This window comes from Sander vitreus, chromosome 2 (genome assembly GCF_031162955.1).
Source record: "Sander vitreus isolate 19-12246 chromosome 2, sanVit1, whole genome shotgun sequence".
NCBI lineage: Eukaryota > Metazoa > Chordata > Actinopteri > Perciformes > Percidae > Sander > Sander vitreus.
The window spans coordinates 2,467,753-2,485,252 of record NC_135856.1 but is presented as its reverse complement, the minus strand read 5'-3'; the positions used below and the strand labels follow the sequence as shown (position 1 = coordinate 2,485,252).

At 44.1% G+C, this 17,500-nt stretch overlaps 1 protein-coding gene and 2 pseudogenes across 3 annotated transcripts in view; 2 read left to right on the top strand and 1 right to left on the bottom strand.

Moving 5' to 3' along the window:
* ppp3r1b (protein phosphatase 3 (formerly 2B), regulatory s1ubunit B, alpha isoform, b) overlaps window positions 1–17,500 on the bottom strand; it is a 54,446-nt gene that overhangs the window by 12,586 nt on the left and 24,360 nt on the right. Inside the window, exon 3 of the mRNA XM_078272899.1 lies at window positions 875–1,051. Coding sequence (XP_078129025.1) covers window positions 875–1,051 — 177 coding nt within the window. The remainder of the gene's footprint in view (window positions 1–874; window positions 1,052–17,500) is intronic.
* LOC144532232 (E3 ubiquitin-protein ligase TRIM21-like) lies at window positions 3,267–7,464 on the top strand (annotated as a pseudogene). Its single transcript, XR_013503321.1, has 2 exons — window positions 3,267–3,496; window positions 5,006–7,464. The product of XR_013503321.1 is annotated as an E3 ubiquitin-protein ligase TRIM21-like (transcript).
* On the top strand, window positions 8,680–15,629 carry LOC144532223 (E3 ubiquitin-protein ligase TRIM21-like; annotated as a pseudogene). Its single transcript, XR_013503320.1, has 3 exons — window positions 8,680–8,868; window positions 12,277–13,916; window positions 14,041–15,629. The product of XR_013503320.1 is annotated as an E3 ubiquitin-protein ligase TRIM21-like (transcript).

Here is a 17,500-nt window from a genome sequence, read left to right as displayed (position 1 = left end):
GATCTGTGCTAAGCTAGGCCAGATGGAGCCGGTTACCTCCAGGATCTGTGCTGCTAGGCTAGATGGAGCCAGTTACCTCCAGGATCTGTGCTAAGCTAGGCTAGATGAGTCAGTTACCTCCAGGATCTGTGCTAAGCTAGGCTAGATGGAGCCGGTTACCTCCAGGATCTGTGCTAAGCTAGGCCAGATGGAGCCGGTTACCTCCAGGATCTGTGCTAAGCTAGGCCAGATGGAGCCAGTTACCTCCAGGATCTGTGCTAAGCTAGGCCAGATGGAGCCGGTTACCTCCAGGATCTGTGCTAAGCTAGGCTAGATGGAGCCGGTTACCTCCAGGATCTGTGCTAAGCTAGGCTAGATGGAGCCGGTTACCTCCAGGATCTGTGCTAAGCTAGGCTAGATGGAGCCGGTTACCTCCAGGATCTGTGCTAAGCTAGGCTAGATGGAGCCGGTTACCTCCAGGATCTGTGCTAAGCTAGGCTAGATGGAGCCGGTTACCTCCAGGATCTGTGCTAAGCCAGGCTAGATGGAGCCGGTTACCTCCAGGATCTGTGCTAAGCTAGGCTAGATGGAGATGTCAGACAGAGTTACAGCACGCACGGAGATGAGAAGGGTATGTCTGGACTTATCTAACTCTGGGGGAGACGGGGAATAAGACAAAGTCCCAATAAGTCGGCGTGGTCCTTTAAGACTTTTTAATTTTTTTTTAAAAAAAGCTTTCAGAAATTTACAATAATTTGGAGGACCCCCTGCACTGACTCTGAGGACCCCCTGGGGGCCCCGGACCCACTGTTGAAGATCCCTGGAGTAAAGTATCCTGTAAACAAAGTTTCAGTTGAAGAACACGGGACATTTTCAGAGCGAGAAGGGAATTTACCTTTAAAGTCGACTTCTCCGTTCCCATCGGTGTCAAATATGTCGATAACTCGCTGCACGAGGGGGTTCTGTTGGAGCTCCGGTAAAGACATGAACTCCTCCACACTCAGGGAGCCGGAGTTATCTAGGTCGAGTTTCTTAAATCTCTTTCCTAGCCTCTTAATCTCATCAGCATCGACTGAAAAGAAACAGAGAAACACAGACAGAGACAGAGAGAGACAGAGAGAGACTTATTTTCAGCGTCTGAAACAAACAGAAGTTTCCAGACAAACAGGAGATTATTTGGATGTTTTCTGAGCAGCAAGTTTGGGCGACACATCTAGTCCATTAAAAACGCCTGCCGTCTACCTGTATCCTATCCGTGTTGCCCGTAGAAACCATTTCCCTCCGTACGACCCGATCAAAACGTACCTGATTTCTTGTTCCTACTGGCCATAGTTGTTCAGTTTCTGGTCTCTCCCTCTGCACCACTTTTGGTTGAACGTTGTGTCTACCCGTGTCTCCTAAACTCAATCTATCAATTTTCTCATTTGTGACATGAAAATCGTACGAGGTCCAATTTCACTGAAACACAATCCCATCAGCTCCTTCAACTTGTGCATGAGCACTAAGCCCCCCTAACACCGGGTCATGTGACGCCTCTTTCAACACTAATCACTCTGCTGATAGCTGGAGAGGTGGGGGCCGTATCGTGTTGGTAACCTGGTAGTTCACGGAGGTACTGTCGCCTGTCCTTTAAATAAAAAAATAAAAATAAAAACCAAAGACTAATTCCACAAGGCTCCAGCAACAAGTGGAGCTCAAAGAAACCATGATATCCATAGAATACGGTATGACAAAGACCATTTTAAATCATTTCAACGGAGTAGAAATGTCAAGAATAAGGAGAATAAAGTCCAAATGCCGAACGTAAACAACCTTTTGACTTGATTGTTACTGCAGCAGCAACAACAGGCCTCCATGTGTATCAGTAACTGGTGTTATGACACAAAACGACCACTAGATGGATCACAACCCAAAGGAATGATTAGAGCAGGGGGGGGTCAAGCTCATTTTCACTACGGGCCACACTGGAAAAAGAGAATCCCGTCCAGGGCCAGACATGTATAGTTTGACATGATTTTATTTCATCGAAAAAGTCAAACATCTTTGACTCAATGATTGCAGGTCTCATATAGTCTTCTCACTTACAGTTTGGTCCACATGAAGACCTGAAAAAGTCAGCAAAAATGTTCCAAAGCTATCCTAGAAGTTAGCAAATCAAGCAAAACAATGATTACATTTCCTAAGCAGGCTAGCACCCAGCTGAAATATGCAAACTCTGCTTCTGTAGGAGTCTCAAAGTCGGCAAATATGCCAAATACAAACATTCCCATGTTTTTGGTTTGGCGCACAACTAGGTGGGCCAAAATGTATTGTGATATGAGGGCCGGATCAGAATGTGCGAGGGGCCCGATTTGGCCCGCGGGCCTCGAGTTTGACACATGTGGATTAGAGACTAAGTTACTGAAGTGCTGCCATGCTGATGCAATCACTTTAATAAACAATGATTGTCTAGCCCACTGGTTCTCAAGCTTTTTTCAATAATGTCCCCCCTTTGAACAGGTTTTTTTAAGCCATGTACCCCCTAACCAGCGTGAATAATGTTTGGGAGAAAAACAAAGTGTCTATAAAGAGGAAGAATACAGCGACGTCAGCGATAGATTCACTAAACTACAGCCTTGGACCTGGAGAACATTTAGCAAAAAATGTCACGTACCCCCTGCAGTCCTCCAGAGGACCCCTAGGGGGACACGTACCCCCTGCAGTCCTCCAGAGGACCCCTAGGGGGACACGTACCCCCTGCAGTCCTCCAGAGGACCCCTAGGGGGACACGTACCCCCTGCAGTCTTCCAGAGTACCCTTAGAGGGACACGTACCCCCTGAAGTCCTCCAGAGGACACCTAGGGGGACACGTACCCCCTGCAGTCTTCCAGAGTACCCTTAGAGGGACACGTACCCCCTGCAGTCCTCCAGAGGACCCCTAGGGGGACACGTACCCCCCGCAGTCCTCCAGAGTACCCCTAGAGGGACACGTACCCCCTGCAGTCCTCCAAAGTACCCCTAGAGGGACACATATACCCCCATTTGAGAGACACTGGTGTAGTTGATAATACGTATTGCATTTGTTGTATGATTGGATGGTAGTATGTTGGAACACTACGGAAACAAGTGTTGGACTTTATTGTCATATCTTTGACATGTTGCAGATGCGTGAGACGTGTCTCTCTTTGCGTCCAATAAACGTCTGTTTGAAGTCAAACTGACGCCGCATAACGTGTCAACACACATGATAACCTGTTAGATAAAGATCCACCTTTGCTCCATATTAACCAGACATCACCCTGGTGTTATGCAATGACCGTGTAAATCAGAGGAAACAAACAGCAGAGCTGCAGTAAGAGGAGGAGCAACACTGGAAAGAGGAGAGCTTCAACGTCACACTCCAGAAATGAAAGTTAAGGTTGTCAGAGTGTCAGCCACGCTGCAGTCGAGACAAGTCTCTGTTTCTCTCTGAAAGAAAACTCAAACTGACTTCATCAGGTCTTTGTCAACAACACAGCAGAGTCTCTGCCAAACACTGGTGAGTACAGCTGATCAGATTTACACTTTCTACAAGCAGGATTAACACTAAACTTCAGCTCTACTCAGGCAGGAAGGTCCTCTCTTTTAATATCTTGTGAAGTTGGTAACAATATAACTATGGCTGTTTGTCTACAGGCCCACTATACAGTAGCTCACTTTAACAGCTTCAAACAGTCTCTCTGTGTCAGTTCTCAGGACTTTAGGAACTTGGAAATGAATGTCTGTGGTTTTCTGTCCGTTTACTGATCGCCTACTGCTCCCTCCATTTCCTCTGGCTGTTTCACAATAAAAGCTTTCAACCAGAGAACCAGTGAAAGGCTTTGAATGTGGGGGAAATAAAATGTGTAGAAGTAAGCAGAACTTTGTTAGCAGTGGTGTTATTAATAAAAACTCTTCTACACAACAGGATGTGGACACATTCGGTGCCCTTTTTTTCAGCGTGGCGAGCTTCAGCTTGTCAGCACGTGTCAACCACGTTTGTGGTTGCTCACAGCTCATCAAAGCACTTATCTAATATGTGTTTATATATATATATATATTGAAATTGCTCCATTTATTTTTCTCTCCAATGAATCGCATTTTTGAGGGGTTCTTGAAAACTCACCAAAACGTGAGTACATGAATCAGGATGAACAGGATGAACAATGTGATATTTTGTGGGTTTTGTGCTCAGGTATGAAAAATTGGCTCAAAAGCGCCCCAAACAGTTGTCAAACAGGAAGTCAGCAATTTTTAATTTACTGTGCAAATGTAGTGCACTTTTCACCATTTCAAGGCATCGTACTTCAACAAACGCCTCCTAGAGATAACATTCGATCGATTTCAAATTACTTTTGTGTAATCTTAAGACCTTATCGATGAAAACTTATTAAAAGCTTTACATTTTTGTTGAAAGACGTGGGCGTGGCATGACAGCCATTTTGTGCGTTTCGCCATGAAATAGGAAATTGTAACTCCAGTGTACACTGTCCAATCTGCCCAAAAAAATTCTTGATAAGAGTCTAGGCCTGAGGACATCTACATGCCAATGTTGACTCATACTCGTAGTGCCACCTGCTGGCAAAAGGAAATCAACCATATATGACAAACATCATCTGATATATGACATTTACAATGTGTGGTCAACACTTGATATTGAGCAACAAAGTGTGGGTCATGTGGGTATACTTTGCCACGCCCCTTCCCTAACTCATGAACCGTTTGGTGTAGATTCTTGTGAGAGCCATTTTTGCACTCAGCAGGCAATTCCTTTTTCCATTGGTGACGGTTTGCCCCGCCACCTTTTTATGAATCATTAACCGTTTGTCATAGACACTTATGGACAATGGAAATGATACGACATGTGCATGGTGTCTGACAGTCTCGCAAAGGCACGGTCGCGCATATCCGCGTCTCGATAACAACCCCAACGTACGGGGAGGTGCGAGGGCCCGTCCATCACTGCTTGCTGCTTTAATTGAAACTGTTTTGGATTTAATGTTTTTCTTTTCTTTCACACTGTGTGTAGATATGGCTGCTGCAAACTATCTGCCATCTGAAGATCAGTTTCTGTGCTCCATCTGTCTGGATGTGTTCACTGATCCTGTCAGCACACCATGTGGACACAACTTCTGCATGAACTGCATCACTGAACACTGGGATACTAATGACCAGTGCCTGTGTCCCATCTGTAAGGAGGGTTTTACCACAAGACCTGATTTGAGGGTCAACACTTTCATCTCTGAGATGGTCGCTCAGTTCAGACAGTCAGCTCAACAGAAAGCCAGCAGCAGCAGCTCAGAGCAACAAGTGTCCAAACCAGGAGAAGTTCCCTGTGACGTCTGCACTGGAACCAAACTGAAGGCCCTGAAGTCCTGCCTGGTGTGTCTGGCCTCCTACTGCGAGACTCACCTGGAGCCTCATCTGACAATGTCAGGCCTGAAAAGACATCAGCTGATCGACCCTGTGGAGAACCTGGAAGGCAGGATGTGTACGAAGCACGATAAACCTCTGGAGCTGTTCTGTAAGACCGACCAGACATGTGTCTGCATGCTCTGCACTGTTTTAGACCACAAGACGCATGATGTTGTTCCTCTGAAAGAAGAATATGAAGAAAAGAAGGTAGAGCTGGGGAAGACAGAGACTGAAATTCGGCAGATGATCCAGAAGAGACGACTGAAGATTCAGGAGATCAAACACTCAGTCGACCTCAGTGAGGAAGATGCAGACAGATAGCAGAAGGTGTTCAGGTCTTCACTTCTCTGAAGGAGTCTGTTGAGAGAGGCCTGAAGGAGCTCATCGACACGATCAAAGAGAAGCAGAAAACAACAGAAAAACAGGCCGAAGCTTTCATCAAAGAGCTGGAACAGGAAATCTCTGAGCTGATGAAGAGAAGCACTGAGGTGGAGCAGGTGTCACGCTCTGAAGACCACCTCCATTTTCTCCAGAGTGTCCAGTCCCTAAACATCCAACAACCTAAACCCACCAAGGACTGGACAGAGGTCAGCGTCCGTCCATCATCATATGAGGGGACTGTGGTGAAAGCTGTGGCTCAGCTGGAGGAGACGCTCAGTAAAGAGATGAAGAAGCTGCTCGCTGAGTCTGAGCTGAAGAGGGTCCAGCAGTATGCAGTGGATGTGACTCTTGATCCTGATACAGCATATCCTAAACTCATCCTGTCTGATGATGTGAAACAAGTGTATCATGGTGATGTGAGGAAGAATCTCCCAGACAACCCAGAGAGATTTTCTTAGTGTGCTTGTGTTTTAGGAAAGCAGAGTTTCTCTTCAGGCAGATTTTACTTTGAGGTTCAAGTTAAAGGAAAGACTGAATGGGATTTAGGAGTGGCCAGAGAGTCGATCAACAGGAAGGGACAAAATCACACTGAGCCCTGAGAATGGTTATTGGACTATATTGTTGAGAAATGGAAATGAGTACAAAGCTGCTGATGGCCCTCCAGTCCTTCTCTCTCTGAAGTCTCCTCCTCAGAAGGTGGGGGTGTTTGTGGATTATGAGGAGGGTCTGGTCTCCTTTTATGACGTAGATGCTGCAGCTCTTATCTACTCCTTTACTGGCTGCTCCTTCACTGAGAAACTCTTCTTATACCTTTGGTCCCTGGTAATAATGATGGTGGTAAAAACTCTGCCCCTCTGATCATCTCTCCTGTCAGAGTAAACTAATCACGTGTGTTATTCATACCTGCAAACTCAGAAGGGCTGAAAAAGGTGACACATTTTATACAGCCCCCCCCCACGAGAAGAAAATGAGAAATGAAAAGACAACATTTTCCCAGTGCCAAAACAATATTTTTAAAACTGTGCTGGTGCCTGAACCGATAAAATAAATAAATATATATATATATATATATATATATATTTAAAAAAGAGAGAGAGAGAGAGACAGAGAGAGAGACAGAGAGAGAGAGACAGAGAGAGGGAGAGAGAGACAGAGAGAGAGACAGAGAGAGAGAGAGAGAGAGAGAGAGAGAGAGACAGAGAGAGAGAGAGAGACAGACAGAGAGAGAGAGAGAGACAGAGAGAGAGAGAGACAGAGAGAGAGAGAGAGACAGAGAGAGAGAGAGAGAGAGAGAGACAGACACAGAGAGAGAGAGAGAGAGAGAGAGACAGACACAGAGAGAGAGAGACAGAGAGAGAGAGAGACAGAGAGAGAGAAGTGCAGGCATTTAATAGCAAGATAGCCTTGCCCAAATCCTTCACAGTGAACTAACATTGTAGGCTAACAAGACAATTTGCTGATCTTACGTTAGCTGACCAGCCGACAAGCTAAACGTTAAACATGGTAACAACAACGTTAGCGAAAAACAATGATATTGTTGGCAGATAACAGCACTTACCTCAAAACTAGTGTCAGTGATTGTGATTGGCTAAATGACTCGCGTGACGTTTTACCAAAAGATATTTTATTGTGAAGAAGACCGCAGTAGGTTTCCCATAAACTCCCGTTAATGGGAAATTGTACAACCCCCCCCCCAAAATAAAAACTCTTCGGATCCACACGATTCACGTGGATGACATTTTCACATTCAAAAAGGTGATTTTCGCTGAAAAGCAACTAGTTTGCAGGTATGGTTATTTCATGTACTGATGAATTATTACTTAAGGGAACAAATGTATATACGTCTAGTTTGCAAAAAAAATAAAAAATAAAGTGGAATAACTTGATTTTTTTCATGTTTCTCTTTGATGTAGAGCCACAGAAAACATTGCTGAATATATATATATGCTTCTTAAAGCTTAATTTAAAAGTCAGGCCTATAACATGCCTTTAGTATCTACAGAACACAATGTGTGGCGTTATACCTGGTATGAAACGCTAACCAATGCTATGCTAACATCCAACAATTTTATTTTTTGTGTGCAAAGTGTTTTGGTTAATTACTGGTCACTTTGGTTAATGTTTTTATTAGTTATGTGCATACTGGTAAGATGGTTAATGAATCAAAGACATCTGTAAAAACCCCCTTACCATTATATCACTTTATCTGCTGTACACCTGACTGTCTTATAGGGTATATCAGCCCTCCTACACAATCTGGACTCTGGTCATAACATCTACATCTTATAACTTATTCCCTGTTATATATTGTTCTTAACATATTATATATTGCCTTGTTTGTCAAGCAATTCTAATAGGTTTACATTCTGGTCTTTTCATCGTCATAGTTAATATTTAATAATAAGCTATTGCACTGCCACCATTGCACACAGTCTACCATAGCACCTTTAATGCTTTAAATTTCCGTGAGTGATTTTTATGTATGCGAGATATATGTGTGTTTGTTGTGTTATGGTTGTCTAAGCTACTCTATCTATCTCAGAAAAAAAAAACAAGCTTCCATGTACACCACTTCCTGGTGTAATTGCACAGAGTGACCACTGGATGGACCCCAACACAAAGACACAACCAGCATGTAATCACTGTGCTGTTCACCAAACACTGATACACCTTCCTGATGACTTTTTACTTGTCCAGATAGTTGTTTGGGCTGCTAGTAGTGTAGAGTATTCTTAACTCTTCCACTTATCACAGGGTGTCTACACAGCTCAGTGCTTCCCCTCAAACAAAGTTAACTCACAAATAAGTTGGGTACAGTATTGCTTCACCTCACGTTAGGCTAGAGAAAACTTGTATGTCTCTAAAATCATGTCCAAACATGAGGAAATGAAACCAAACAGCAGAGCTGCAGTAAGAGGAGGAGCAACACTGGAAAGAGGAGAGCTTCAACGTCACACTCCAGAAATGAAAGTTAAGGTTGTCAGAGTGTCAGCCACGCTGCAGTCGAGACAAGTCTCTGTTTCTCTCTGAAAGAAAACTCAAACTGACTTCATCAGGTCTTTGTCAACAACACAGCAGAGTCTCTGCCAAACACTGGTGAGTACAGCTGATCAGATTTACACTTTCTACAAGCAGGATTAACACTAAACTTCAGCTCTACTCAGGCAGGAAGTTCCTCTCTTTTAATATCTTGTGAAGTTGGTAACAATATAACTATGGCTGTTTGTCTACAGGCCCACTATACAGTAGCTCACTTTAACAGCTTCAAACAGTCTCTCTGTGTCAGTTCTCAGGACTTTAGGAACTTGGAAATGAATGTCTGTGGTTTGGAGTTAGGCTTCACTCCTATTTCCCTGATATTGTTATTATTTACTGATTACTTACCTACATACTGCTTCCTCGATTTCCATTGGCTGCTTCATACTAAAAGCTTTCCCCCAGGGAACCAGCGGGACGCTTTTGACGTGAAGCAGCTAGAGGAAATGCAATGTTTGTCATAAAGTAAGCAGAGTAGGGATTTGGGATGGTGTAAACATTTTCAAATCTGTTTGATATCAAGCCTAACACCAGACCAGAGCGGGATACTGAATTTTACCAGTAGGTGTCGCACTTGTCTCATCCGCCCCCAAGTGAGACTAATGAGGGAGCCCATAATGAGAGTGTAGCTACTGCAGACCACCTGGTGAAATCTGTCTTGGACATAGTGCTACAAGCTGTTGCTTCACAACATAAACACGTAACAGAAAAAAACCATTAAAATCAACATAAAATGAAATCAACATAAACATGAGATCAACAAAGCGTCCTAAGACACAAAAGGAGGACGCACATGACAGTACAGACAACAAGGGATATTCAACAGGGGGTCCTCAGAGTCAATGAAGGGGGGCCTCCAAATGACTTTTGGATTGATTTTTGAACGTTTTTTCAACTAATCCAACATATTATTAGCAAATATAAATCCCCACTGCTTACTGGCGTATTGGTAAGGTATAGTCACTAAGGTAGCCATCCACAGATACAGTTCATCCTAAAGATTTACTGTGCCACATGTATGTTTTAAAATGAAAACATGATTTATAAAATCATGGCAACAATTATAAGGCTATTTAAATAGCTTAGTATTCTATGCAAAAATGGTATATATATATATAAAGGCTTTTAGGCCGCCCAATACGTTATTGTAGGCCCAGTTTAGTATGCTACTTCATTTTACACAATATTATGTGGTAGGGGGTCCCTGCTCAATCTCTCTTTCAGTTAAGGGGTCCTTGGCTTAAAAAACGTTGCTGCTTTAGTCGGTTTGTTTTACATCTCGGCACATGGAATCTTTTTCCTGATGGCAGAAACTCATATTCAGGAAAGAGAGGGTGTAGAGAGTCCGCAGTGATTCTTTCGGCTTGTTTTCTAAGGTAATGCGCCTCTAAGCTATGACTGTTTTTTTCCCGCAGTGTTTAGACTTTGCCATGTCTTTTTCAGCTCACAAATTTGGTCCGCTTAAAACCAGCTATTCATGTGGATTTTTGATTTTGTAGCTTTTCTTTTATTGTCCATATTATGTGCGTGATGTCTTTAAAGCGTAACTCTCGCCAAAATGCAACCTAGGGTCTTTTTGTGAATGTACCCGAGTCAAACAACAGGAGCTACGGTGAGTTGTTCAAAACCTCTTTTTAGTAAACTCTGGGTACCAACCAGTGTTGTCAGTGCTGTGGTTAAGGTGTAGAGCTCCTGGTGATACTTGGAGCAAAGTCTCATGTTGTGTCGAGCCTTCTTAGTGGTTTAAACATAGATATTTTGAGGCTAGCATCAAAGTGCCCCTAGCTCTCCCATTCAAAAGGCCATTTGACCCAAAAACGAAAATAAGTTAAAGGGGCTGTAGGTAGGATTGTGAAGATCCAGGACTTAGCCAAAGAAGAACATTGAGAACTTCTCAGTCCCTCCCCCCTTTCTGCTGAAGCCCAAAACGGTCTCCTAAGCCCCTCCCCCCACAAGGGAGAATGAATGCGTGTGCATGAGCAGTGATTGACACGCAGTTAGACACCCCCCCCCTGGCCCTGATTGGTGCATCTGAACAGTTAGACACCCCCCCTGGCCCTGATTGGTGCATCTGAACAGGCTGTAGGTGGAGCCAGAGGAGACCAGCTTCATGTAGTTCTACGGGAACATAGGGTCAGTTTCAGCAAATACGACAGAAAGATAGTAAGAAAGTCTTACCTACTGCACCTTTAGAGTGCCCATATTATGAAAAAAACACTTTTTCTAGGATTTGGGGTGTTATTTTGTGTCTCTAGTGCTTCCACACGCAGACACACTTAGAAAAACAACCCTCCATGCTGTTCTGAGTGAGATACGGTTTCTGAATGTGTCCTGCCTTCAGTCTCTGGGTGAGCTGGTCAACATCAGCACGGCTTTTGACGTCACAAGCCGAAACGAGCTGGCTAACCGCAACCGTTAGCTCGTAGCGTTAGCGTTAACGCTAGCATGCTACCTCGTTCTCAATAGCAAAGCACTGCTACAACACACACCAGTTCACCATCATCTACTAAAGAACTACTTCCATGTGCGCCCTCATTTAGAAGAAGTCTCCCAGCTAATCCTGCCTTGTAACTGACTGAAGGTGGAGAAACAGCCTCTTTTACTGTCTATGGAGCTAGCTAGCTGACATGAGCTACATCTGAGCTACTGAGCATGTGCGAGAGCAATCAAAGATAGTACAGAAGCAGAAGAGAGGTCTCACTCTGTAGCTAAAACAGAGACCAGCTGAAAAGAGGATCTGCAGCAGTGAGAGAGAGCTGGGCAGTACAACAACAATATGGTGTTTTTTGCTAATTAAACCATGTAAACCTATTCTGGTACAACCTTAAAATACAATTATGAACCTGAAAATGAGCAGAATATGGGCGCTTTCAATCTTAAAAGTGGTGCTTCCGTCCTAAATATGCTTTTAAACGAAAGTTTGACTCGGGTACATTCACAAAAAGACCCTAGGTTGCATTTTGGCGAGAGTTAGGCTCTAAGCAGCAGCTAGTTTTACCACAGAAATAAGAGTGGCGGTGAGCTTGACCGCAGTCTATTCCTGTGAAAGAAAGTTGTAAGCTGCTACAGTTTGCTGCTCTTCTGCATCACAGATATTAAAGTACACCTGACTACAAGAGATATTGGGCGAATCTCTTTCTTGAGTTCAAATATTTCAACTCACGCAAATTCCTAGTGTGAATTACGTGAACCTCTGCATTGACTTTGTATGTAAGCGCGCCGCTAAAGTTGTGTGAAGCTTGTTCGGTGTATATGCACTAACAGAGTGACTACAATTATGTTGGCTGCTTGAAGCATGGCGCAAATATCCCATCCCTATCAAAACATGCATGCATATATGCAATTAAACATGACCTACTGTACTACTGTACAAGTATTTTTCAAGTATAACATACTGTATATACTTGAAAAAAATAATAAAAACTATTTTAAATAAAATGTTTTTCTTTTCTTCCACACTATGTGTAGATATGGCTGCTGCAAACTATCTGCCATCTGAAGATCAGTTTCTGTGCTCCATCTGTCTGGATGTGTTCACTGATCCTGTCACCACATCATGTGGTCACAACTTCTGCAAAAACTGCATCACTGAACACTGGAATACTAATGACCAGTACCTGTGTCCGATGTGTAAAAAGGTTTTCAACACAAAACCTGAGCTGCTCATCAACACTTTCATCTCTGAGATGGTCGCTCAGTTCAGACAGTCAGCTCAACAGAAAGCCAGCAGCAGCAGCTCAGAGCAACAAGTGTCCAAACCAGGAGAAGTTCCCTGTGACGTCTGCACTGGAACCAAACTGAAGGCCCTGAAATGCTGTCTGGTGTGTCTGGCTTCCTACTGTGAGACTCACCTGGAGCCTCATCTGACAATGTCAGGTCTGAAAAGACATCAGCTGATCGACCCTGTGGAGAACCTGGAAGGCAGGATGTGTACGAAGCACGATAAACCTCTGGAGCTGTTCTGTCAGACCGACCAGACATGCGTCTGCATGCTCTGCACTGTTTTAGACCACAAGATGCATGATGTTGTTCCTCTGAAAGAAGAATATGAAGAAAAGAAGGTAGAGCTGGGGAAGACAGAGGCTGAAATTCAGCAGATGATCCAGAAGAGACGACTGAAGATTCAGGAGATCAAACACTCAGTCGACCTCAGTGAGGAAGATGCAGACAGAGAGATAGCAGAAGGTGTTCAGGTCTTCACTTCTCTGAAGGAGTCTGTTGAGAGAGGCCTGAAGGAGCTCATCAACACGATCAAAGAGAAGCAGAAAACAACAGAAAAACAGGCCGAAGCTTTCATCAAAGAGCTGGAACAGGAAATCTCTGAGCTGATGAAGAGAAGCACTGAGGTGGAGCAGGTGTTACGCTCTGAAGACCACCTCCATTTTCTCCAGAGTGTCCAGTCCCTAAACATCCAACAACCTCCACTCACCAAGGACTGGACAGAGGTCAGCGTCCGTCCATCATCATATGAGGGGACTGTGGTGAAAGCTGTATCTCAGCTGGAGGAGACGCTCAGTAAAGAGATGAAGAAGCTGCTTGAGTCTGAGCTGAAGAGGGTCTAGCAGTATGCAGTGGATGTGACTCTTGATCCTGATACAGCACATCCTAATCTCATCCTGTCTGATGATGGGAAACAAGTGAATCATGGTGATGTGAGGAAGAATCTCCCAGACAACCCAGAGAGATTTTCTTATTGTGCTTGTGTTTTAGTAAAGCAGAGTTTCTCTTCAGGCAGATTTTACTTTGAGGTTCAAGTTAAAGGAAAGACTGAATGGGATTTAGGAGTGGCCAGAGAGTCGATCAACAGGAAGGGACAAATCACACTGAGCCCTGAGGATGGTTATTGGACTATATGGTTGAGAAATGAAAATGAGTACGAAGCTCTAGCTGCCCCTCCAGTCCTTCTCTCTCTGAAGTCTCCTCCTCAGAAGGTGGGGGTGTTTGTGGATTATGAGGAGGGTCTGGTCTCCTTTTATGACGTAGATGCTGCAGCTCTTATCTACTCCTTTACTGGCTGCTCCTTCACTGAGAAACTCTTCCCATACTTTAGTCCCGACAGTAATGAGGGTGGCAAAAACTCTGCACCTCTGATCATCTCTCCTGTCAGAGTAAGATTTTTTTTTATTATACACATGTATCCCATTACGTAGGGATTATCTCCTCAACAATGCATTATGTCTCACGCCATTCAAACCTATGGTAAACCAACAGACATTTATTTTACCTTTACAGGGTCGCTAGGGGGCTGAAGCTGATCCCAGCTGTCACTGGCCGAGAAGCGGGGTACACCTTGGACACCAGTGACTTATAGGGGTAGCAGAGGAAAAAGCCAGAGGACCTTGGAGAAAACCCAATGCTGACATTGGGAGAACATGCAAACTCCACACAGAAGGGCACAAGTTGGCCAGCGGCTTTGAACCCAGAACCCTCTTGATATGGGGCGACAGACCTAACTGCTGCCGCGACACCAAATATCCCGCTCCAAATTTAGGGTTGGGTACCGAAACCCGGTGCTAATACGGCACCGGTGCCTAAACGACCGGTATCTACTAGACCGAATTGCAACGCGGATTTCGGTGCCTCATTTCGGTAAATCTGCTCTACGATGCTCTGAAACAGACGTTAGAGGCAACAGGAACATCGCTGCACGTGACGCTAGTTAACACTTCACTTGGCAGCAGGTAACGTTAGCCTACCGTTAGCTAGCAGCTGGATTAAACACGGTTAAAATGCTGACAGCTAAACGGTGTAAAGGGTGTCTGTATTTCACTGTGTAGGATTCAAACATCGGGACGTTAAGCAGGGTGCAGCTGCCGTAGTGCCGTTGTCGGAAAAACAACACAGACGTGGTGCATTCACTTGAAACTAGTAAGCCTCGTGGTGCATTCAAAGTTATTGTAAAACACCCTATTTTTTTAAGTTTTGGTTCAGGCACCGGTACCTTTTTAAAAATATTGTTTTAGCACCGGTATCGGTAAAAGCCCAAACGATACCCAGCCCTACTCAAATGATCATTATTTTTACCTATTTTTTACATTACATTCAGACGACGGTTTTATCCAAAGTGACTGACAATTTCTATATATGTCAGAGGTAACACGCCTCTGGAGGGGTTAAGTGTCTTGCTCAGGGACACATTGGTTGATGTATCGCAGTGGGAATCGAACCCAGATCTCCCACACCAAAGGCATGGGTCATATCCACTGCAGTGCTTTGTCTACAGAACAAAGTATGTGTCGTCATACTTGGTATGTAAGGGTTAATGGACAAGTTAATAAATAGAAAAGATAGCAACAGATCTATCTTGTCTGAAAGGTGGTTTAGATAATTACTGGTCACTACGGAAAGTTTGTATACATCTTGTAGAAATGTACATATTCATAATTTGTATCTTCATTTTCTATCTTTTTACTGCGGTGATTTACACTTTAATGATTTTTTTGTTATATGTATCCCACAGACATTTATTTTCACTTGCAGAAAACATAAGATAACAAATATGTCAAGATGCAGTTTGAGTCAATTTGCAAAAATATCTAGTTTTTTATGTATTTCATTGTGTCATAAAGTGGAAGGCCTATTACATGCCTACAGTGTCTACAGAACACAGTATGTTTCGTTATACCGGGTATAAAATGTGGATGGATGGATGCTAAAAGAAATTTTCTATCTTGTCTGAAAGTGTTTTGGTTAATTACTGGTGACTTTGGCCAATTATTAGTTATTAGTTAATACTGGTAAGATGGCGTATGATTCAAAGAAATCTGTAAATATGTGAATGTAAAATAAAAACTGTAAAATAAACCAGTTGTTGAAGACAAGGCCTGAGTAAGCAGTGACTTGAGCAGCAAACACTGAACAAAAAAGCTGGTTTATACATAAGTTGTATTTCATTTAGGGATGCACCAAATCCGGCGGCAAAAACCGAACTTGTCAAAAAGCCCAATATTCAGCCGAATCCTGTATTCGGTGCATCCCTAATTTCATTATTGCTACAGTTTAATGTTGTAATCCTTAAGATTTCAGTCCTCAATTGATTTGGCGACACCCCTGGTTATTGGTGGAAATAGCAAGTGTGGTTTAATACAACAGCAAACACTTGTGTTGAGCAACTGCTTAGTCAGAACTACAACAGAAGAGCAGCTGCAGCAAAAATAGACCAGGGGCATAGAAATAGCAGAGCTCATGCATCCAGTGAACATATGCACAGGCAAGAATGGCAGCAGATTGGTTTTTAGTAGCCTTTAAAAAAGCCAAATGTGACACAGCCATGTGTGGGGATTCCTCCAGAAGTGTCCCGATTCTTAAAAAGCACCATTTGGATGAGATCGTCACACACCATTAAAAGACGCCCTCTGGAGTGATAGATAGTTTACAGCCATGTTTACTGGCTTGCAGTCTTTTCTTTCTCTGCCTGTGCCGCCCACACCCTCTTGTGCTTGCAAGATACAAAGAAAATGATGACCCACTTATAAACGGGGTGCCTCCAGAGCGCTTCTAGAGGGCGAAAGCTCTACAGGGTACCTTAGAATGTAAATTATTTGTTATTCTGTGATGGGCTGAGTGGGTGACTTAAGCAAGGCAGCTTTGATTTTAACAGGGAAAGCAGCTGCAGTGAACTACTGTTCCTGAAAGAAAAAATAAGGGTGGGGAGTCGAGGCGTGACGGCATCGGGGAACTCCCATAAATATCCCTGAGCAGGCTTAGTCTGTCAGTTGACTGGAGAAATACAGCCCCATCTGAACCCCGCTGCTCATGGCTCCCTGTTTCAGGCCGTCACCCCAGACACCTTGTCAAATACCAGTGAGGTTTGGTGAGTGCTGAGACACCTGAGAGCTGCCGGTGCGACTTCTGGCAAAAGCCCAAAAGTCAACTGCAGTAATCGGAGACACCTTGGCCACACAACAGGGTCTAGACTTTCTCACAGGAGTTTCCCCTATAACTGTACAAGCCTGGCTGGCCGCCAGGCCAACAGGAACCCCCCCCTGCACTATGAGTTCCTGTATGGTTTCAGCGCGATTTAATTTCAGCTGCCTGCCACCTGAATACACTGTGAAAAAGCCCAGTCTCGGGAGACAATACGGGGGTCGTAAACGTCAAACAAACACTAGAGGCATAGGCTGCGCACCAGTGTATTCAGGGGGCAGGCAGCTAGCGGATCAAGGACAGACGCCTGACACTGAAACCATGCCTGAACTCACAGTGCACCTTTAAATGCTACATGCTTGTAAGGAAATAACAGGAGTACCAGCTTTAAAAGTCACGCATTTTCTTCTAAGATAAGTGCTGTGCCGATCCGCCAGGCTAAAGCATTCATCCGAGGGGAAACACTGGCACAGAATACAAAACCAAAAGATTTTGGTGTCCACTTTACAGGCCACAAGGTTCAAGAAAAGTCTGAGCTGTTTATGGGAATCAACAGGCAGCATGACAGGCAGGTTTGGTGTCCTATCTTGCACCCGGTGCAGCGCAGAGCAAAGCCCGACCCAAGTTTCTTTGCTAGTTAAAGACCGACGCAGTTGTCAATTTCCCGTCCAGCGCCCGCGTCGTTTAAATAGAAAATGCACCTGCACCCATCTGTGGCCCATGGGCGTGCTGGTCTTACAGGGAGGTGTGTTCAGGTGCATTCTGGGCGTGCTGGTCTTACAGGGAGGTGTGTTCAGGTGCATTCTGGGCGTGCTGGTCTTACAGG